A 22,593-nucleotide genomic window follows, 5' to 3' on the forward strand; every position below is an offset into this window, starting at 1 on the left:
TTGTATTAAAGTTACCTAATATGTGTTAGATGAAGATGACGTTGCCAGTTTTATTTTTGTGTAGCAATTGGTTATATGATTATTTACTAAATTCAACTTTTGAATGGTGAAATTAGAGAAAGAGATTATTTAATTTATTAAGAAGAAATTTTCTTTTCTATTTCTTTGAGGAAATTAATAAGATTTTTTTTCCTCGAAGGCGTGTGAGCTCTACACTTTTGGGAGCATATAAGTCACCATGGGAAAGGAAGAACTCTGCCAAGAGCTTGGAAACCACTTTTTATTGTACTTTGAGACCACGATTTAACTTTGACCTGTCTTGTGGTGAAAAAAGAGACTACAACATATAGTGATACAATGTATACAATAAATTATCATTGTCATTCATGACAAGTGGAAGCCATGTATAATCACTAATTAGATTAGTTTTATATTTATTGGGATGTGTGAGTTTTCATTATTAAAATTATTTCCTCATCTAGAAGGATTATATGGTATGGTGTAGCCAATGTTTCATATAAAAAAAGTTTATTGGGAATAACATAAACTTGATGTTATGCACAGATATAAGTTGATGTACCAATTCAACACTACAATGTCATTAATATAATTGTCTTAAAGGATGAATGTCAAATGCGCCATGTGACCAATAGTTGTTCTAAGTTTTGACACCCTTAATCTTTCTTATACAAGCTTTGATATTTTGACATGGTGGTAATGCATGCTTAATATGTATAATTATTATAGTGTAATAATTTGTATAAAATGAAAATTATGTCATATTGGCTCTTACTTATATCAAACTTCATTACTTCAATAATCTCTTTCTTTTCTTTTCTTTTTTTCTATTTTTTTAAGAAACATGCCTCATTTTGAATAAATTAGAGAAAATACAATTATGTGTATCATTTCAATAGCTTCCCGTGCATCGCACGGGTTTGAGGCCAGTAGTTTTAAAAACTATTGTGATCTAAATCCTAGTGCGACCTTTATGCAAAATTTAGCTACAAAATTAGTTGTAGTTAAAGTTTAATCTTAGTTTAGATCTAGGGTTAAACATTAAAATATCAATTGCATTAATGATTATCCAATAGTTTTAAAAACTATTGCAATCTAAATCCTTGTGCGACCTTTATGCAAAATTTAGCTACAAAATTAGTTGTAGTTTAAGACTACAATTTTATTCAAAATGTGAATTTTGACAAACCCATCATAGGATTACATTTTCTTTTTATATCATCTATACTTGCAAAATTTCTAGAAAATTTAAGATTAATAGTTATGTTATCAATAAATTGTTTAAATTGTAAATTTTTGTAATTTAAAATTATGCATAAAATATAATCTTATAAATCATATAGTAAATAATATCTGATTGACAAAATTTGATGTGTATTAAGAGTTTACATAACATGCAATTCAACGTTTCAAAATATGTAATAATATTAATGATATTGAATAAGGATATGCTTAAATAGCTCAATGCAGCAAGAACTCATATAAGTCGTACTTGAGACAATTAACACATTTCTTCTAATGAGGCATACATGCGCATCTTATATAAGTATGTCTGTATACAGCTTACCAGTTACAAATGTCAAATGCCAATGGCCCTTAAGCCACGTGGCAACTGATCCCTTTATAGTGGGTCTTTGATATGAGGATGAATCCCCCTTGTCTTCAGCTGGCAACAAAAAAAAAGGGGTTTACAAACATCATACAACACTAGCAACCAATTGAACGTTTACTTTTTTTTTTTTAAAAAAAATTTACTTTTATTAGTTTATAAGGCAACCGAAAAAACTAGATTTAACCATAATAAAATTGCCCCAGTACCTCTACACCTGATTCTTTTGTGCTCTTCGACCCAATTTCTTTCAAAGATTCAGCTGAGGGAAGATCTTGATAAGAATATCATCAACGTGCTTGTAATACTGTATTCTCCACCTCTTCCAATACACCAGGGGCCCAATAACAACCCAAAAGCCAAAAATAAATCCCAGTTCTGCGCTTATGTAGTTCTTCCAATCTGTCCAAATCCAAGATTTCGAATGAGTTTCTTCAAATGTTGGAGGCAACGCTCCTGGTTCATCATATTTGCACTCTATATTCAAAGGGAAGCCACATAATCCTTTGTTTCCTTCGTAGGAAGTTTCCAAGAATGTAGCAAACTGCTTAATTTGAGGAATCTGGCCCACCAGTTGGTTGAAAGAAAGGTTTAGAACTGATAGGAAAGTAAGACCATTTGCAAGTTGCATAGGTATTGCCCCAGTAAGCTTGTTGCTTGACAAATCTAGTGACTCAAGTTGACTCAATTTTCCTAGAGATGGTGGGATTGAGTTTGTGAAAGCATTATGTGACAAGTTCAGGATATACAGTGATTTGAGCTCTCCTATTTCTTCTGGTATTGGTCCTTCAAGATTGTTGCAGGAAACGTCAATTGAGGTGAAGATAGTCAAAATCTTCACCAACTCGATGTATAGACCTTTACTGGTAACAGTTATCGCATCTTGATAGTATAATTGACTAAATTTTAGGACTTCAAATTGGATGTGTTTGAGCACTGGCTGGACTTCATCTTCATCGCCCAGCATTGCCTTCCAAGTAGAAAATGATTCTCTTTGAAGCTGACCAGTAAATTTGTTTGAAGCTAGGTCAACAATTTGAATTACGGGCCAGATGACATTTGAACCTTCACAATTGATTGATCCATAAAATTTGTTAGATCGCAAGACAAGGACACGCAAACTGGATATATTCCTCAAGTAACATGGGAAGGCATCCTCCATGTAGTTGTTCCCTATGTCAAAGACCTCCAAGTTTTTGCAATTGGACAGAGACATTGGTACCACTCCATCAAGTAAGTTTCCATTGAGATTTAGAGTTTGTAAACTACAATTTCCAGGAAATGTATCTATTATTGTGCCACTGAGTTTGTTACTCCTTAAATCCAGCACCCCTAGAGTCGCACTCATCTCAATTAAGCATTGAGGAATTGTGCCATTCAAGGTATTGTAAGACAAATCAAGAACATGAAGAGGTGTAGCGTAGCATAATGATTCAGGGATTCCCCCATGGAATTTATTCCTTGAAATTGAGAAGAAAGTAGCACTAGAAAGGGATTTGCCAATGCTAGCTGGTATAACAAAGCTAAAATTATTTTGCGAGTAATCCAAGTATAAGGCTTGATGACGTCGAAAACCGTCACCAATGGGTCACACCGTACTCGCGACTCGAATCGAACCTGCACGACGAAACAAACAAAAGAATCCTTCAGAGAAGCACCGGTGTGGTGCCGGCCGAAGGCTCTCCGACGGTCAAGTTAGAATTCCTTTGTTTTACTTAGTGCGTTAGAGAGGGTTCATAAAAGCATACCCCGGTTTCTGTGGGTATTACGCCTTTTTATAGTGATAAGGGGTTGACTTTCCCTTTTTGGTTTCCACATCTTTTCAATGTGGGACTCTATTCCTAATTCTTCCAAACGTGGTGAGCAAGGATTCCCATTTCCGGATCATGGGCCCTCGCTGCGTCAGCAGTGATGGGCCTTCAAAGCTGGGACCATACTTACGCAGGCCCAAGAGACCCAATCCGTCAGGCCCATTAAGGTAAGCCCATCATGCCCAATATTTTATCATCTTCAGTTGCCCCCTTCACCCCAATGATCCGTCATCTTTAAGGACAAAGGATCAATGGGGTGACGGTCCTTATGTATGGCTATGACGGATTCATGCAGAATAGGATGACGGTCCCAGATGGATCAACTCGTCAAAGGAAGAATCATCAAGTTGACGGTTACATGACGGGTACAAATCTGTTGGTACGTACTGACAGGTTGTCAGCATTTATTAAGCATGCCACGTGTCACTCTCTGAATGGTCGTTGTATAGGATCGAAGCGTCGCTTCGTCTTCCGTGCACTTCCTATATATATAAGGCGCCTTACTCTTTCATTTTTCAATTTTCACTCAGAAAACATTTGTCAGAGCGAAGCCGTCAACCTTGTCAGAGAAATCCGTCGAGGACGAATATTTGCTGATTACACCAACCGTCACCTATCCTCTACTAAGTTCGGTAAGTGCTTCTAATTTACTATAGTCAAGTTACATTTTCGTCCATGCATTGTTGTTTAGGCTTTCCATACCCGTCAACACTTTCAAACCCGTCAGTCTTAGGTTTTATTGTCAATTGTAGGAAATGTCTAGTGCGTCAAGTAACCAGTCGGTGGTTCGTGATGGGACGGAATACGAGGATGTATACCCATCCGGTCATAAAGACCAAGAGAGCCCCGGCGAAAGTAGGAGTCCGTCTGCCTCCTCTTCATCCTCAACAGATGAGGATGTGGAGATAGTTGAAGTAGATGGTTCCGACGATGACGGGGATCGAGCACTGGAGTCCGTCGTAGGTGCTGATGGACTAAGGCAGTTCATTATGTTACCAGAGTGGACGGTGCATAGGTTTACATCCGTCATTAGAGAAAAACACTTCAGCACCTTCAGAACCAACTTTCAAATCCCTGACTATGTTTCCATCCGTCTACCACATGTGTCGGAGAAGTGTTACTATGAGGGGGTAGACGGTGTCGGAGTGTACGAGCAGGCGTTGAAGGCTGGACTTCGATTCCCGCTTTCTACACTTCATAGGGAACTCTTACAGTATCTGGGGTTGTCCGTCACCCAGATATCCCCTAACGCCTGGAGGGTCTTCATAGCCATGGAGATTCTTTACGGTGCAATGTCGAACGGGGAAAGGAAATTGACGGTCCGTGAATTTCTTCACTGTTACCGTCCAGACGAGATTTCCGGATCAAGGGGGATGTACAGTTTTGCTAGTCGGAGCTCCTTGTTGAAGGTGATTTTTGAGACCCCAGACTCAAATAGAGACTGGAAGAGTCGGTACTTCTTCCTGGAGGGTGACAGATGGATGAACCATCCAGGGGAGACGGAGTACATGCCCGTCGACACAACTTGGGCAGTAATAAATCAGACACGTATGCATCCGTCTTAATTTTATACTGCTATTCATATCCGTCCATTTTTATGTCTATATCTTGATCACCTTTCTCTGCAGGTAGACGGCGCCCACAAGTCAGCCTTGAGGAGTTTAGTTTCCTTGAAAAGATTTGCAGGAAAACTACGCCGGAGGAAAGGACTTGGGCTAAGTTGGTGAACCCAAGGACCATACATTGGTACTGTGACGGTCCTGAGCCCACCCAAGAAGCAATTAGATACGACGAACGAGTTCATAAACGTAAGCCCGTCAACTTCACTTTGTCATCTAACTGCCCTTACGTAGTTTTAATTTCATCCGTCATTATTTGCAGAGATGGATGACGCAAAAAGGAGAGCTTTGATCAAATCCCAAGCCGTCAAGAAGAGGGAATCCGGCGAGGTGGTTCCTAAGGTGTCGGCTTCAGCACCTAAGAGGAAACCAACATCAAAATCTGACCGTCCGTTTAAGCAACCAAAAGTCTCACTTGAGCCCGTGGTTGGTTTGATGGCAGAGGGTGTCAAGACCGTCACCCCAGCTAAGAAGGGGACGGGTAAAGGACTGATGACGGCCCCAGAGGGTAAGCAAGAGAGACCTCCTTCCCTTCTCCGTGATGACTCCAAGTATGCATTGGAGAAGCTGTCGTCCATCATCACGGCAGAAGACTATGAAGACCTGGGAAACCATTCGACGGAGGCCATGGGGGAGACGGGCCTCTTCTCCGTCGCTCAGGTTGGTTATGTTTGTCAAATAAGTTTTTATTTTTCTTTCTTCTTATTACCTACATTATGTGACGGTCTCTTGTCTATTTGCAGTCCTTGGTCATGATGAAGGGACTACTTGACCGGTGTCTCAACCGTGAGAGTACCTTGGACCGGGTGCGCGCGAAGGCGCAGCAGACGGAGGAAGAGCTCGGACAACTTCAGAGATGGAGGTCCAAGATGGAGAAGAAGCTGGAGCTTTCTGAGCAGGCGAGGAAGGAGCTGGAGGAAAAGACGGCCACTTCGCTGACGGTCATAGAGAATAAAGAGGCTGAGATCAAACAACTCAAAGAAGATCTCCGTCAGGCTAAAGTGGCAGCCGTCGAGGAATACCGATGCTCGGAGTCCTGTTTGAGCGAGCTGTCGGATTCCTTCCTCCAAGGCTTCGATGATTCCCTCCGTCAAGTCAAGAAGGCTTATCCAGAGCTGGACTTGACAATGGTCAAACTTGAGGACCAAGCCCAGACTTCTGCCCTCCCCGTCGCCTCCGAAAACACGGAGGACCTTTTTGGCGACGGTGCTGCTCAAGGAGACGGAGAGTCCGCCCCGTCGAAGGATGTCCCAGTTGCTGAAGAAAAGAAAGATTGATGCCTATGTACTTTATTTTATGAACAATCCGTCCCTCTTTTTTATTCATTTTTTAAGACAATCCGTGCTTTTTAATTGTATTAAACATTTGCCTTTGGGGCTTTTGGCTTAAAGTTCACATATGCTTTTTATAATTGTTTGGTACTGTTTAAAGCTCCGTCTACCTTCTTGAGGGAGTATTTTTGTGAGAATATTTTGTTTGTCCGTCCATATTGAGGACTTATTTTTTTTTTTATTGAGCACTTACAATTGGGGATCCGTTCATTCTGTGGTGTTGTATGACACTTTTGAACGGACTTATAAAAATTAACGTTGCTAGTGGTCCGTCCACTTTTCGTACATGCTCTTTTATTATCCTTGTGGGATAGTCCGTCCACTGTGTGGAATTATTTTCACCTTAGTGATCCGTCCACTGTGTGGGATTATGTTCAACTAAGTGATCCGTCCACTTTGTGGCCTTGTATTTTTAATCACCATAGTGATTCGTCCACTTTGTGGACTTATGTTTCTTCACCTTAGTGTTCCGTCCACTTTGTGGACTTTCGTTTCATCACCTTAGTGATCCGTCCACTTTGTGGACTTTCGTTTCATCACCTTAGTGATCCGTCTACTTTGTGGACTTATGTTTCATCACCTTAGTGATCCGTCCACTTTGTGGACTTACGTTTCATCACCTTAGTGATCCGTCCACTTTGTGGACTTACGTTTCATCACCTTAGTGATCCGTCCACTTTGTGGACTTTCGTTTCATCACCTTAGTGATCCGTCCACTTTGTGGACTTATGTTTCATCACCTTAGTGATCCGTCCACTTTGTGGACTTACGTTTCATCACCTTAGTGATCCGTCCACTTTGTGGACTTACTTTAGTGATCCGTCCACTTTGTGGACTTACTTTAGTGATCCGTCCACTTTGTGGACTTACGTTTCATCACCTTAGTGATCCGTCCACTTTGTGGACTTTCGTTTCATCACCTTAGTGATCCGTCCACTTTGTGGACTTTCGTTTCATCACCTTAGTGATCCGTCCACTTTGTGGATTTACGTTTCATCACCTTAGTGATCCGTCCACTTTGTGGACTTTCGTTTCTTCACCTTAGTGATCCGTCCACTTTGTGGAAGTGATAATCCTTGTAGGCTTATCCGTCCATCCTGCGGACTTGTCTGTCCATCCTGCGGACATCAAGTGATCATCCATTTGAAGGATCCGTCCATCTTATGGACTTTATTTTGCATCCGTATATTTGGTGGAACTCAGTTACTTTGTGGGCGACATTCAAGTAGAAAATCTAAGTTGATAGAAATGTGTAAAGGAAAAGTGCCTGCCCCCCCGGGCTTAAAAAGGCACGACAAGATTGTAGCAAAAATAGTTAAACAGTTGATGGAAAAGTTAATAATGTCAAAAAGTCTTAAAGGAAAAACTGGTTGTCGTGTCGCTATCACTGGTAGTATTTCCTCAAGTGCTCAGTATTCCACGGATGCGGCAGCTTTTCTCCGTCTACTGTCTCCAGGTGGTATGTTCCCTTCCTTTTCCACGACGCAACTCTGTAAGGTCCTTCCCAGTTGGGGCCGAGTTTTCCCTGTGTAGGGTCTCTTGTTGCACCCATGACCCTCCTGAGTACGAGGTCTCCTACTTGGAAGCTTCTTTGTCGGACCCGGGAGTTGAAATGCCTGGACATGCGATCCTGGTATCTAGCGATCCTCTGCTCTGCAGTCGACCTGACCTCATCTATAAGGTCCAGCTGTAGCCTCGTGGATTCGTCATTCCTGCCCTCGTCGTGGTTGTGAACCCTGTAGCTTGTGAGCCCAACTTCTGCTGGGATGACTGCCTCGCTCCCGTATGTCAGTCGAAACGGTGTCTCTCCTGTCGGAGTCCTCGCCGTTGTCCTATACGCCCACAGTATGCTTGGCAATTCTTCTGGCCATATGCCCTTTGCCCCCTCGAGCCGAGTCTTGATAATCTTTAGCAGGGATCGGTTTGTGACCTCAACCTGACCGTTAGCCTGAGGATGGGCGGGTGATGAGTAGTGGTTTTTTATTCCTAGCTGTGTGCAGAAATCACGGAAGGGGCCGTTATCGAACTGCCTCCCGTTATCTGAGACAAGGACTCTAGGAATACCAAACCTACATACTATGTTCCGCCAGACAAAACTTCTAATGTTCTTTTCTGTAATGGTGGCCAAGGCTTCCGCTTCTACCCATTTCGTGAAGTAGTCAATACCCACTACCAAGAACTTTAACTGCCTTATCGCCGTTGGGAAAGGTCCCATGATGTCCAGTCCCCACTGAGCGAACGGCCATGGAGCCGTTACGGGGGTTAGCTCTTCAGCTGGCTGTCCGATAAAATTGCTGAACCTCTGGCATTTGTCGCATCTTTTAACGTAGGACTCAGCATCCTTTTGCATGGTCGGCCAGTAATACCCAGCTCGTAGCAGTTTGTGCACCAACGACCGCGATCCAGAATGATTCCCGCATATTCCTTCGTGTACTTCCCTCATCACGTAGTCTGCCTCTTCAACCCCGAGACATCTTAGGTAAGGACGGGAGAAACCTCTCTTGTAAAGAATGTCTTTTATCAAGACGAACCTTGCCGCTCGGACTTTTAACTTTCTCGCTGCCTCCTTCTCTTCAGGCAATATCCCGTCCTTTAGGTATGAAGTTATCTGCGTAGTCCAGTTTCTTTCGGAGCGTATCTCCTGCATGTTGTCGGGGTCTATTAGCGGAAAGATTTGAACAAAGGAAAGCACATTACCCGGTGTTATCATATGTTCTGCTGAAGCGGCTTTGGCTAGCCGATCAGCGGGCTCATTGTCTCCCCTGGGGATCTGGACGAATATTGCTTTTAGCCCGTCGACTCTAGCCCTCACTTGATCAAGATATCTCTTCAACCTTTCCCCTTTGCATTCATAATCTCCGTTTACTTGATTGGTCACGACTTGAGAGTCGCAATGCACGACCACACTTTCAGCTCCGGCGGCTTTGACTAGGTCGAGTCCTGCTGCTACCGCTTCGTATTCTGCTTCGTTGTTGGTAATGGGGAAGTCGAGACGGACCATAGATTCAATCTCGTCTCCTTCAGGTGACAGCAATATTATGCCGGCTCCTCCAACTCGCTTATTGGATGATCCGTCGGTGTAGATGTTCCACTGGGGGGGTTCTTCTGCCCCCTTGTCCGCGTCATGCGTAAACTCTGCTATGAAGTCGGCTACAGCTTGTCCTTTAATGGCCACACGTGGGCGGTATTTGATGTCAAACTCACTCAATTCTATTGCCCACAGCGTCAGTCGACCTGCGGCCTCAGGATTACTTAGTGCCCTTCGCAAGGGCTTGTCGGTCATTACGTTCACGATATGGGCTTGAAAGTAGGGCTTGAGCTTGCGAGCCGCCGTGACCAACGCAAAAGCGAGTTTCTCCATAGGTTGGTATCTTTCCTCGGCACCGCGGAGCGCCTGGCTGGCGTAGTACACGGGCTTCTGTGCCCTGTCCTCCTCTCTGATTAAGGCCGCGCTGACGGCCACAGTGGAGACGGCCAAATAGAGGAAGAGCTCTTCACCTGGTTGCGAGGGGCTCAGTAGAGGTGGTGAAGATAGATAGGTTTTTAACTCCTCGAATGCTCGTTGACACTCGTCCGTCCACTCGAATGACTTTTTCAATGTTCGGAAGAAAGGTAAACATTTGTCCGTCGCTCTCGACACGAATCTATTCAATGCCGCTACCTTGCCGTTAAGGCTCTGTACTTCCTTCACGTTTCTCGGGGGGGCCATCTCCATTATGGCTCGGATTTTGTCCAGGTTAGCTTCAATCCCCCTTTGAGATACCATGAATCCTAGGAATTTTCCTGCCGTTACACCAAACGCGCACTTTCCTGGATTGAGCTTCATGTTGTAGGATCGAAGTGTGCCGAATGTTTCCTTGAGATCTTCCAAATGGTCTTCCTCCTTCCGGCTCTTCACCAGCATGTCGTCGACATAAACTTGGACGTTCCTCCCGATTTGTTGTGCGAACATCTTGTTCATTAGTCTCTGGTATGTTGCCCCTGCATTCTTCAGACCGAATGGCATTACTTTGTAACAGAAGAGACCTTGACTGGTTACAAACGAAGTCTTCTCCTGGTCGTCCTCGTGCATGCGGATCTGGTTATAACCCGAGAAAGCATCCATGAAGCTTAGCAATTGGTGTTGAGCCGTCGAGTCCACTAGGATGTCGACCCTTGGAAGGGGATAGCTATCTTTGGGGCATGCTTTGTTAAGATCGGTGAAGTCCACGCACATCCGCCATTTGCCACTCGTTTTCTTCACCATTACCACATTCGCCAGCCAATCGGGGTAGTAGACTTCCCTGATGAAGCTTGCATCTTGGAGTTTGCGGACCTCTTCCGCTATTACTTGGTCTCGTTCCGGGGCGAATACTCTCTTCTTTTGTCGGACGGGTGGAAACGAGGGCAACACGTTCAACTTATGTACCATGACCGAGGGATCGATTCCTGGCATATCGTCATGGCTCCAGGCGAACACATCCTTATTGCTTCTCAAGAAAGCCACGAGCTCTTGACGGATTGCGGGTTTTGCAAGCGTTCCGATCCTGGTGGTTCGGTCTGGATTGGAACCGTCGAGAGTTATCTCCTCTAGCTTCTCTGTAGGTTCTGTCGTCGTTCGGTGTTCTTCTATGTTCAAAGCCTGGATCTGGTCTTCCACCTCCATCATAGCTACGTAGCATTCTCGTGCGGCAATTTGACTTCCGCGTAGCTCTCCTACCCCATACTCTGTTGGGAACTTGATCATCAGGTGGTAAGTTGATGTTGCCGCCTTCCACGAGTTGAGCGTGGGTCGCCCAATAATAGCATTGTAGGCTGACGAGCAATCGACCACCAAGAATGTTACGTCCTTGGTGATTTGTTGTGGGTAATCTCCTACCGTCACCGATAACGTGACTGCGCCCAAAGGGAATATTCTACTCCCTCCGAAACCAACGAGCGGGGCGTTTGTTGGTATCAGCAGCTCCCTATCAATCCTCATTTGTTGGAACGCCGGATAATACAAGATGTCGGCCGAACTACCGTTGTCGACCAACACTCGGTGGATGTTGTAATCGCCTGCCCGCAAGGTGACGACGAGGGCATCGTCGTGTGGATGGTGTAGGCGCCTTGCATCCTCTTCCGAGAACCCGATAATAGGGCCTTCCCTTCTTGCCATCTTTGGCACTGTGCCTGCTAATTGGACATTCTGTACCATCCGAAGATATGTTTTGCGAGCCTTTTTTGACGATCCGGCCGCACCTGTTCCTCCAATTATCATCCTTATGTCCCCCAATGGGGGCCTTGGTCGCTCGTTCTCTCGGCGGGGGTGTTGTTCTTGTGGGGGTTGATCCGTTCTCTCCTTACTGACGAACTTCTTCAATTTCCCTTGTCGGATAAGGGTTTCGATTTGTTGCTTCAAATCATAGCAGTCGGCCGTGTCGTGACCATGGTCACGGTGGAAGCGGCAGTATTTGTCTCTGGACCTTTTGTTGGGATCACTCTTCAGCTTTCCCGGAAACGTCAGGGATCCTTCGTCCTTAATCTGCATTAGGACTTGGTCTATCGGGGCGGTCAACGGAGTGAAACTTGTGAACCTTCCGCCCATTGGTTTTGGGCGTCTCTCCTCCCTTCGATCTCCCATCCGTCCTCTCTTTCGCCCCTGGTCCTGTCGGGGGTCCTCTTGTCTGTCCCTTTTCTTGGGTCTGTCTTCTCGGGCTAACAATGCGTCTTCAGCGTTCATGTACTTGGTGGCCCTGTAAAGCACCTCTGACATGGTCTTTGGGTCGTTTTTGTATAGGGAGAACAAAAACTTACCCCCCTTCAGCCCGTTCGTGAATGCTGCCACCAATATCTTGTCGTCAGCTTCGTCGATCGTGAGCGCTTCTTTATTGAAGCGTGATATGTAGGCCCGTAACGTCTCCTCCTCTCTCTGCTTGATATTCATTAAACAAGCTGTGGACTTCTTATACCGATGTCCTCCGATGAAGTGCGTAGTGAACTGAGCGCTCAGCTCCCTGAAGGTGCCGATGGAGTTTGGTGTCAGCCGGCTGAACCAAATCCTTGCCGCGCCCTTCAGGGTTGTAGGGAATGCCCTACACATAATTGCGTCCGCCACTCCCTGAAGGTGCATCAGGGTCTTGAAGGTCTCTAGGTGATCGAGGGGGTCCTTGATTCCGTCATAACTGTCCATGCTTGGCATGCGGAACTTACTCGGCAGGGGGAAGGAGTTGACGGACGCCGTAAATGGCGAGTCAGTCCTGTTGACAAGGTCGTCAAGATCGCTGGACACTCGCCCCTTGAGAGCGTTCATCAGGACTTCCATCTGTTCCTTCATCGCCTGCATCTCCGCGATGATGGGTTGTGGAGCTGTGTTCGTCACTGAGGGGATGCTAGCGTCCCGTCGCACTTGTTTGCTCGGGGCGTTACTCTCCTGTGGTCCGTCATTATTTCTCCTTTCCTCACTGTTCCCTTCTTGATCTTCTCCTTGGCTATTCACGGCTGCACTCTTTTGATTCAGCTGCTCCGTCAGGTCGTGGTTTTGTTTGGTGAGGCGCTCCACGGCTGCGGCGAGCGTCTTGACCTGTCTCTCAAGGGCAGTCGTAGGGGCTTCTTCTTGGACGTCATTTGTGGTTGCCATCGAGCGCGTGAGTACCATGTAACTCCTTTATCTAGGAAATGTTACCGTACCCGGTCGTTTTCCCACAGACGGCGCCAACTGATGACTTCGAAAACCGTCACCAATGGGTCACACCGTACTCGCGACTCGAATCGAACCTGCACGACGAAACAAACAAAAGAATCCTTCAGAGAAGCACCGGTGTGGTGCCGGCCGAAGGCTCTCCGACGGTCAAGTTAGAATTCCTTTGTTTTACTTAGTGCGTTAGAGAGGGTTCATAAAAGCATACCCCGGTTTCTGTGGGTATTACGCCTTTTTATAGTGATAAGGGGTTGACTTTCCCTTTTTGGTTTCCACATCTTTTCAATGTGGGACTCTATTCCTAATTCTTCCAAACGTGGTGAGCAAGGATTCCCATTTCCGGATCATGGGCCCTCGCTGCGTCAGCAGTGATGGGCCTTCAAAGCTGGGACCATACTTACGCAGGCCCAAGAGACCCAATCCGTCAGGCCCATTAAGGTAAGCCCATCATGCCCAATATTTTATCATCTTCAAGGCTAATGATGGGAGAACTGGGAGTTCCCCCTCAAGCTGGTTGGAGTGAAGGTCTAGGGCTAGGACATTCAAACTAGAAAGATTCAGTAAAGGTCCTGCCAGAGTCATCATCAGTTGGTTATACGAGAGATTTAAGTATTGAAGATTACTAAGCTTCCAAATCCAGCTGGGAATCCCTTGCTGAATCTGGTTATTTGAAAGGTCTAGATAGATTAAATTGGACTGGTTTTTCAAGAAATCAGGAAAAGTCTTCAACTTGCAAGAAGCCAATTTTAATTTGGTAATTTGGGGAAAGAGGGATAATGAAGAACTAGTTACATTATATTCAATCAACAAGTCGTTATAGGAAAGATCAAGAATGGAAAGATTTCTCAACTGTTGAATTGCACTGATCTGGAAGGAACTATTGAGGTTGTTTGAAGAAAGTGAGAGAAGCTTAAGGCCTTGGAGTTCAAAGACAGACTTGGGTATTGGACCTTCCAAGTTGTTGCTACTCAAATCAAGGGTGTCCAATAGGAAAGCAGAAATGTTGGAAAATTCTTTGAGTTGACTAGAAAATCGGTTGTTGGAAAGTTCTAATTTCTGCAGTGCCGGAAGAGAAAACAGAGAGATTGGAATACTCCCTTGAAGTGCATTGTAACCCAAGTTAAGATTCACTAGATTCAGGAGCTCTTCCCACCGAGTGGAATTAATAGTACCTGTTAGAACATTATGAGAAAGGATTATATCTGTCAAATTCTTGGTGATGCTGAAAGATGGAATAGGTCCGATGAAGTTGTTTACCGACATTTCCAAATAAACCAATTGTGCAAGGTTTGCCATAGAGTTTGTGATTGATCCAGTGAAATTACAACTTGAAAGATCTAATCTGGACAACATTTTAAGGTTCCCAATAGAATCTGGCAATGTCCCTGAAAAGTTTGTACCGCTAAGCAGCAATGACTGGAGAACTTTTTGGAAGAAATCCTGACAAAGAACCTTGGAAGTAGTTTATTATTTGACAAGTCAAGTGTCTGCAGTGTTAGAACCCGGAAGATTTTTTCTGGAAATGTTCCTTTCAAATAAGAAGAACTGAGACGCAAGGAAGTCAAATTTCTGGAATCTGCAAAAAATTCTGGAACTGGAGCATTAAAGAGATTATTATCGAGATAAATAATTGAGAGAGATTGAAGCTTCGATAAGGAAGAATCAAGAGGGCCTGAAAGATTACAACTTGACATGCTTAACACACTTAGATTTGGCAGTGAAGATGATAAGACCTGACACCACTCATTTCCTTGCGGTGATATATTTACACCATCAAGATAAAGTTCCTTCAGCTACGAAAGGTTCTGAACTAGCATAGCTAAATTTGGGCCCTCAAGTTTTCAACATAGAATCAGCCTAGTAATAAAAAGTAGACAAATTGAGAGTAACCAACCTTGTGAGGCTTGAAATCGCATTTGGGATCTGCCCTGCAAAGCAAGCATTTGACAAATTCAAGTGCCTCAAATTCGTAGCTTTCCAAACTCCGTTGGAATCCGACTGTTGAAGCAGTTATAAGCCAGATTCAGGTTCTCAAGATACTGGAGACTGAAAAGGCTACTTGAATTGTCAAGTCCAGCAGTAATGGATTCGTTGAACAGGTTGAGACCAATAGCACGTCCCTCTCCGCCGCAGGTTACACCTTCCCAGAAACAGCAATCAGCACTTTCATTCCAACGCACCAGTTTTGTGGACAACGTAATGTTGAACCTGAGGGGAGCAAATAGGATCGTTGATCGCCAAGACAATGGCCAGACACCACAGAGATACCAAAGATGACAAAAGGTGAGCATATTGGTATCAAGAAGAGCCATGAAAAGTAGGGAATTTTCATTGGGGGCTGTAATAAGAAACGCTAATACAATCAAGAATTGAAGAGGTGATAAAATTAATGGTTGGTTCAGGAGGGTAAAGACCTATGAACATGGCCTTCATGAGCTGTGGCTCGAATCTTGGTGGACCCAAAACCACTCTGTTTTGGCAATTGGCACGGCTGGTCAAGAATGGTGATAGGCCTTCGGACAAACTGCATAGACTCAAGTCACTCATCAGTCAACACACTGTCTCTAGCGTAGACAGTGTAGTTGTCATTGACTCAATCCTATTTAAAATGCCTGTACAATTTGTTAGGTTGAAATCTTATTAACAAAGGCTAGGACGCAGCTTTATTAGGGTGCTAAACCAGCAAACGTTCACATTGAATGAGATATATTTATATTTTCACTAGCACACATTATATTTGGGAATTTTATCTAAAGATATTTGAGAATTAATTATATTATTTATCATTAAAAAAAAGAGACGTAAAATATTGTGATCGATAAATTCAAAAATTTTTTTTTTAAGGTTAACATGGAATAGCATAAACACCAACTACCCAGCTGTCAAAGCAGCTGGGTCTGAACAAAGTATATTACAAACAGACCCCGAAGAGTCTCTAAACAAAAGCTGGACAATCTCTGAAGATGATAAAGTATTGGGCCTGATGGGCTTACCTTGATGGGCCTGACGGATTGGGTCTCTTGGGCCTGTGTGAAGATGGTCCCAGCTTTGAAGGCCCATCACTGACTGACACAGTAAGGGCCCATGATCCGAAACGTCCATAGCCCAGAAAAACCCTAAGATCCGGAAGTGGGAATCCTTGCTCACCACGCTTAGAAGAATTGGGAGTAGAGTCCCACATTGAAAAGATGTGGAAACCAAAAAGGAAAAGTCAACCCTCTATCACTATAAAAGGTCTAATACCCACAGAAATCGAGGTACGCTTTAATTGACCCTCTCTAACGCTCTAAGTAAAACAGAACAATTCTAACTTGACCGTCGGAGAACCTTTGGCCGGCACCACACCGGTGCTCCCTGAAGGACTTCCGTCGATTGTTCTTGTCGTGCAGGTTCGATTCGAGTCGCGAGTACGGTGTGACCTATTGGTGACAATTTTCGACGTCATCAGTTGGCGCCGTCTGTGGGAATCGACGTTTCCTAGACAAAAGAGTTACATGGTACTCACACGCTCGATGGCAACCACAAATGACGTCCAAGAAGAAGCCCCTACGACTGCCCTTGAGAGACAGGTCAAGACGCTCACCGCAGCCGTGGAGCGCCTCACCAAACAAAACCACGACCTGGTAGAGCAGCTGAATCAAAAGAGTGCGGCGGTGAATAGCCAAGGAGAAGACCAAGAAGGGAACAGTGAGCAAAGGAGAAATAATGACGGACCACAGGAGAGTAACGCCCCGAGCAAACAAGTGCGACGGGACGCTAGCATCCCTTCAGTGACGGATACAGCTCCACAACCCATCATCGCGGAGATGCAGGCGATGAAGGAACAGATGGAAGTCCTGATGAACGCTCTCAAGGGGTGAGTGTCCAGCGATCTTGACGACCTTGTCAACCGGACTGACTCGCCATTTACGGCGTCCGTCAATTCCTTCCCCCTGCCGAGTAAGTTCCGCATGCCGAGTATGGACAGTTATGACGGAATCAAGGACCCTCTCGATCACCTAGAGACCTTCAAGACCCTGATGCACCTTCAGGGAGTGGCAGACGCAATTATGTGTAGGGCATTCCCTACAACCCTGAAGGGCGCGGCAAGGATTTGGTTCAGCCGACTAACACCAAACTCCATCGGCACCTTCAAGGAGCTGAGCGCTCAGTTCACTACGCACTTCATCGGAGGACATTGGTATAAGAAGTCCACAGCTTGTTTAATGAATATCAAGCAGAGAGAGGAGGAGACGCTACGGGCCTACATATCACGCTTCAATAAAGAAGCGCTCTCGATCGACGAAGCCGACGACAAGATATTGGTGGCAGCGTTCACGAACGGGCTGAAGGGGGGTAAGTTTTTGTTCTCCCTATACAAAAACGACCCAAAGACCATGTCAGAGGTGCTTTACAGGGCCACCAAGTATATGAACGCTGAAGACGCACTGTTAGCCCGAGAAAACAGACCCAAGAAAAGGGATAGACAAGAGGACCCCCGACAGGACCAGGGGCGGAAGAGAGGACGGATGGGAGATCGGAGGGAGGAGAGACGTCCAAAACCAATGGGCGGAAGGTTCACAAGTTTCACTCCGTTGACCGCCCCGATAGACCAAGTCCTAATGCAGATTAAGGACGAAGGATCCCTGACGTTTTCGGGAAAGTTGAAGAGTGATCCCAACAAAAGGTCCAGAGACAAATATTGCCGCTTCCACCATGACCATGGTCACGACACGGCCGACTGCTATGATTTGAAACAACAAATCGAAACCCTTATCCGACAAGGGAAATTGAAGAAGTTCGTCAGTAAGGAGAGAACAGATCAACCCCCACAAGAACAACACCCCCGTCGAGAGAACGAGCGACCAAGGCCCCCATTGGGGGACATAAGGATGATAATTGGAGGAACAGGTGCGGCCGGATCGTCAAAAAAGGCTCGCAAAACATATCTTCGGATGGTACAGAATGTCCAGCTGGCGGGTACAGTGCCAAAGATGGCAAGAAGGGAAGGCCCCATTATCGGGTTCTCGGAAGAGGATGCAAGGCGCCTACACCATCCACACGACGATGCCCTCGTCGTCACCTTGCGGGCAGGCGACTACAACATCCACCGAGTGTTGGTCGACAACGGTAGTTCGGCCAACATCTTGTATTATCCGGCGTTCCAACAAATGAGGATTGATAGGGAGCTGCTGATACCAACAAACGCCCCGCTCGTTGGTTTCGGAGGGAGTAGAATATTCCCTTTGGGTGCAGTCACGTTATCGGTGACAGTAGGAGATTACCCACAACAAATCACCAAGGACGTAACATTCTTGGTGGTCGATTGCTCGTCAGCCTACAATGCTATTATTGGGCGACCCACGCTCAACTCGTGGAAGGCGGCAACATCAACTTACCACCTGATGATCAAGTTCCCAACAGAGTATGGGGTAGGAGAGTTACGCGGAAGTCAAATTGCGGCACGAGAATGCTACGTAGCTATGATGGAGGTGGAAGACCAAATCCAGGCCTTGAACATAGAAGAACACCGAACGACGGCAGAACCTACAGAGAAGCTAGAGGAGATAACTCTCGACAGTTCCAATCCAGACCGAACCACCAGGATCGAAACGCTTGCCAAACCCGCAATCCGTCAAGAGCTCGTAGCTTTCTTGAGAAGCAATAAGGATGTGTTCGCCTGGAGCCATGACGATATGCCAGGAATTGATCCCTCGGTCATGGTACATAAGTTGAATGTGTTGCCCTCGTTTCCACCCGTCCGACAAAAGAAGAGAGTATTCGCCCCGGAACGAGACCAAGCAATAGCGGAAGAGGTCCGCAAACTCCAAAAGGCAAGCTTCATCAGGGAAGTCTACTACCCCGATTGGCTGGCGAATGTGGTAATGGTGAAGAAAACGAGTGGCAAATGGCGGATGTGCGTGGACTTCACCGATCTTAACAAAGCATGCCCCAAAGATAGCTATCCCCTTCCAAGGGTCGACATCCTAGTGGACTCGACGGCTCAACACCAATTGCTAAGCTTCATGGATGCTTTCTCGGGTTATAACCAGATCCGCATGCACGAGGACGACCAGGAGAAGACTTCGTTTGTAACCAGTCAAGGACTATTCTGTTACAAAGTAATGCCATTCGGTCTGAAGAATGCAGGGGCAACATACCAGAGACTAATGAACAAGATGTTCGCACAGCAAATCGGGAGGAATGTCCAAGTTTATGTTGACGACATGCTGGTGAAGAGCCGGAAGGAAGAAGACCACTTGGAAGATCTCAAGGAAACATTCGGCACACTTCGATCCTACAACATGAAACTCAATCCAGGAAAGTGCGCATTTGGTGTAACGGCAGGCAAATTCCTAGGATTCATGGTATCTCAAAGGGGGATTGAAGCTAACCCGGACAAAATCCGAGCCATAATGGAGATGGCCCCCCCGAGAAACGTGAAGGAAGTACAGAGCCTTAACGGCAAGGTAGCGGCATTGAATAGATTCGTGTCGAGAGCGACGGACAAATGTTTACCCTTCTTTCGAACATTGAAAAAGTCATTCGAGTGGACGGACGAGTGTCAGCGAGCCTTCGAGGAGTTAAAAACCTATCTATCTTCACCACCTCTACTGAGCCCCTCGCAACCAGGTGAAGAGCTCTTCCTCTATTTGGCTGTCTCCACTGTGGCCGTCAGCGCGGCCTTAATTAGAGAGGAGGACAGGGCACAGAAGCCCGTGTACTACGCCAGCCGGGCGCTCCGCGGTGCCGAGGAAAGATACCAACCTATGGAGAAACTCGCTTTTGCGTTGGTCACGGCGGCTCGCAAGCTCAAGCCCTACTTTCAAGCCCATACTGTGAACGTAATGACCGACAAGCCCTTGCGAAGGGCACTAAGTAATCCTGAGGCCGCAGGTCGACTGACGCTGTGGGCAATAGAATTGAGTGAGTTTGACATCAAGTACCGTCCACGTGTGGCCATTAAAGGACAAGCTGTAGCCGACTTCATAGCAGAGTTTACGCATGACGCGAACAAGGGGGCAGAAGAACCCCCCCAGTGGAACATCTACACCGACGGATCATCCAATAAGCGAGTTGGAGGAGCCGGCATAGTATTGCTGTCACCTGAAGGAGACGAGATTGAATGTATGGTCCGTCTCGACTTCCCCATTACCAACAATGAAGTAGAATACGAAGCGGTAGCAGCAGGACTCGACCTAGCCAAAGCCGCCGGAGCTGAAAGTGTGGTCGTGCATTGCGACTCTCAAGTCGTGACCAATCAAGTAAACGGAGATTATGAATGCAAAGGGGAAAGGTTGAAGAGATATCTTGATCAAGTGAGGGCTAGAGTCGACGGGCTAAAAGCAATGTTCGTCCAGATCCCCAGGGGAGACAATGAGCCCGCCGATCGGCTAGCCAAAGCCGCTTCAGCAGAACATATGATAACACCGGGTAATGTACTTCCCTTTGTTCAAATCTTTCCGCTAATAGACCCCGACAACATGCAGGAGATACGCTCCGAAAGAAACTGGACTACGCCGATAGCTTCATACTTAAAGGACGGGATATTGCCTGAAGAGAAGGAGGCAGCGAGAAAGCTAAAAGTCCAAGCGGCAAGGTTCGTCTTGATAAAAGACATTCTTTACAAGAGAGGTTTCTCCCGTCCTTACCTAAGATGTCTCGGGGTTGAAGAGGCAGACTACGTGATGAGGGAAGTACACGAAGGAATATGCGGGAATCATTCTGGATCGCGGTCGTTGGTGCACAAACTGTTACGAGCTGGGTATTACTGGCCGACCATGCAAAAGGATGCTGAGTCCTACGTTAAAAGATGCGACAAATGCCAGAGGTTCAGCAATTTTATCGGACAGCCAGCTAAAGAGCTAACCCCCATAACGGCTCCATGGCCGTTCGCTCAGTGGGGACTGGACATCATGGGACCTTTCCCAACGGCGATAAGGCAGCTAAAGTTCTTGGTAGTGGGTATTGACTACTTCACGAAATGGGTAGAAGCGGAAGCCTTGGCCACCATTACAGAAAAGAACATTAGAAGTTTTGTCTGGCGGAACATAGTATGTAGGTTTGGTATTCCTAAAGTCCTTGTCTCAGATAACGGGAGGCAGTTCGATAACGGCCCCTTCCGTGATTTCTGTACACAGCTAGGAATAAAAAACCACTACTCATCACCCGCCCATCCTCAGGCTAACGGTCAGGTTGAGGTCACAAACCGATCCCTGCTAAAGATTATCAAGACTCGGCTCGAGGGGGCAAAGGGCATATGGCCAGAAGAATTGCCAAGCATACTGTGGGCGTATAGGACAACGACGAGGACTCCGACAGGAGAGACACCGTTTCGACTGACATACGGGAGCGAGGCAGTTATCCCAGCAGAAATTGGACTCACAAGCTACAGGGTTCACAACCACGACGAGGGAAGGAATGACGAATCCATGAGGCTACAGCTGGACCTTATAGATGAGGTCAGGTCGGCAGCAGAACAGAGGATCGCTAGATACCAGGATCGCATGTCCAAACATTTCAACTCCCGGGTCCGACAAAGAAGCTTCCAAGTAGGAGACCTCGTACTCAGGAGGGTCATGGGTACAACTAGAGACCCTACACAGGGAAAACTCGGCCCCAACTGGGAAGGACCCTACAGAGTTACGTCGTGGAAAAGGAAAGGAACATACCACCTGGAGACAATAGACGGAGAAAAGCTACCACATCCGTGGAATGCCGAGCACTTGAGGAAATACTACCAGTAATAGCGACACGACAACCAATTTCTCTTTTAAGACTTTTTGGCATTATTAACTTTTTTTGGCACTGTTTAACTATTTTTGCTACAATATTGTGGTGCCTTTTTTAAGCCCAAGGGGGCAGGCACTTTTCCTTTACGCATTTCTATAATCAGATGCAATTTTGATCTTCTACTTGAATGTATGTCATTGCAATTGTCCACAAAGTTAACGGAAACAATAGAAGTCCACAAGATGGACGGATTATCCTACAGGGACGATCACCCTAAGTCCACAAGGTGGACGGATCATCCTACAGGGATGATAACCTTAAGTCCACAAGATGGACGGATACAATATGAAGTCCACAAGATGGACGGATTATCCTACAGGGATGATCACCCTAAGTCCACAAGGTGGACGGATCATCCTACAGGGATGATAACCTTAATCCACAAGATGGACGGATCGTCCTACAGGGACGATCACCCTAAGTCCACAAGGTGGACGGATCATCCTACAGCGATGACCTTAAGTCCACAAGATGGACGGATACAATATGAAGTCCACAAGATGGACGGATCGTCCTACAGGGGCGATCACCCTAAGCCCACAAGGTGGACGGATCACCCTACACGGGATAACCTTAAGTCCACAGGATGGACGGACGCAAAATTTGAGCCCACAAAGTGGACGGATCACTAAGGTGATGAAACATAAGTCCACAAAGTGGACGGATCACTAAGGTGATGAAACGTGAGTCCACAAAGTGGACGGATCACTAAGGTGATGAAACGTGAGTCCACAAAGTGGACGGAATACTAAGGTGTTGAAATAAGTCCACAAAG

At 45.9% G+C, this 22,593-nt stretch overlaps 1 protein-coding gene and 1 pseudogene across 1 annotated transcript; one reads left to right on the forward strand and one right to left on the reverse strand.

The window, feature by feature from the left end:
* Nucleotides 1-22,593, reverse strand: part of LOC126692412 (receptor-like protein 7) — a 47,162-nt pseudogene that overhangs the window by 14,172 nt on the left and 10,397 nt on the right.
* On the forward strand, nucleotides 4,709-6,346 carry LOC126692413 (uncharacterized). The gene is made up of 4 exons (XM_050388012.1): nucleotides 4,709-4,986; nucleotides 5,067-5,246; nucleotides 5,320-5,717; nucleotides 5,801-6,346. The coding sequence occupies exons 1-4, from the start codon at nucleotides 4,710-4,712 to the stop codon at nucleotides 6,332-6,334; spliced, it is 1,389 nt and encodes a 462-aa protein (XP_050243969.1). The 5' UTR covers nucleotide 4,709; the 3' UTR covers nucleotides 6,335-6,346.

Source organism: Quercus robur, chromosome 7, assembly GCF_932294415.1.
Source record: "Quercus robur chromosome 7, dhQueRobu3.1, whole genome shotgun sequence".
NCBI lineage: Eukaryota > Viridiplantae > Streptophyta > Magnoliopsida > Fagales > Fagaceae > Quercus > Quercus robur.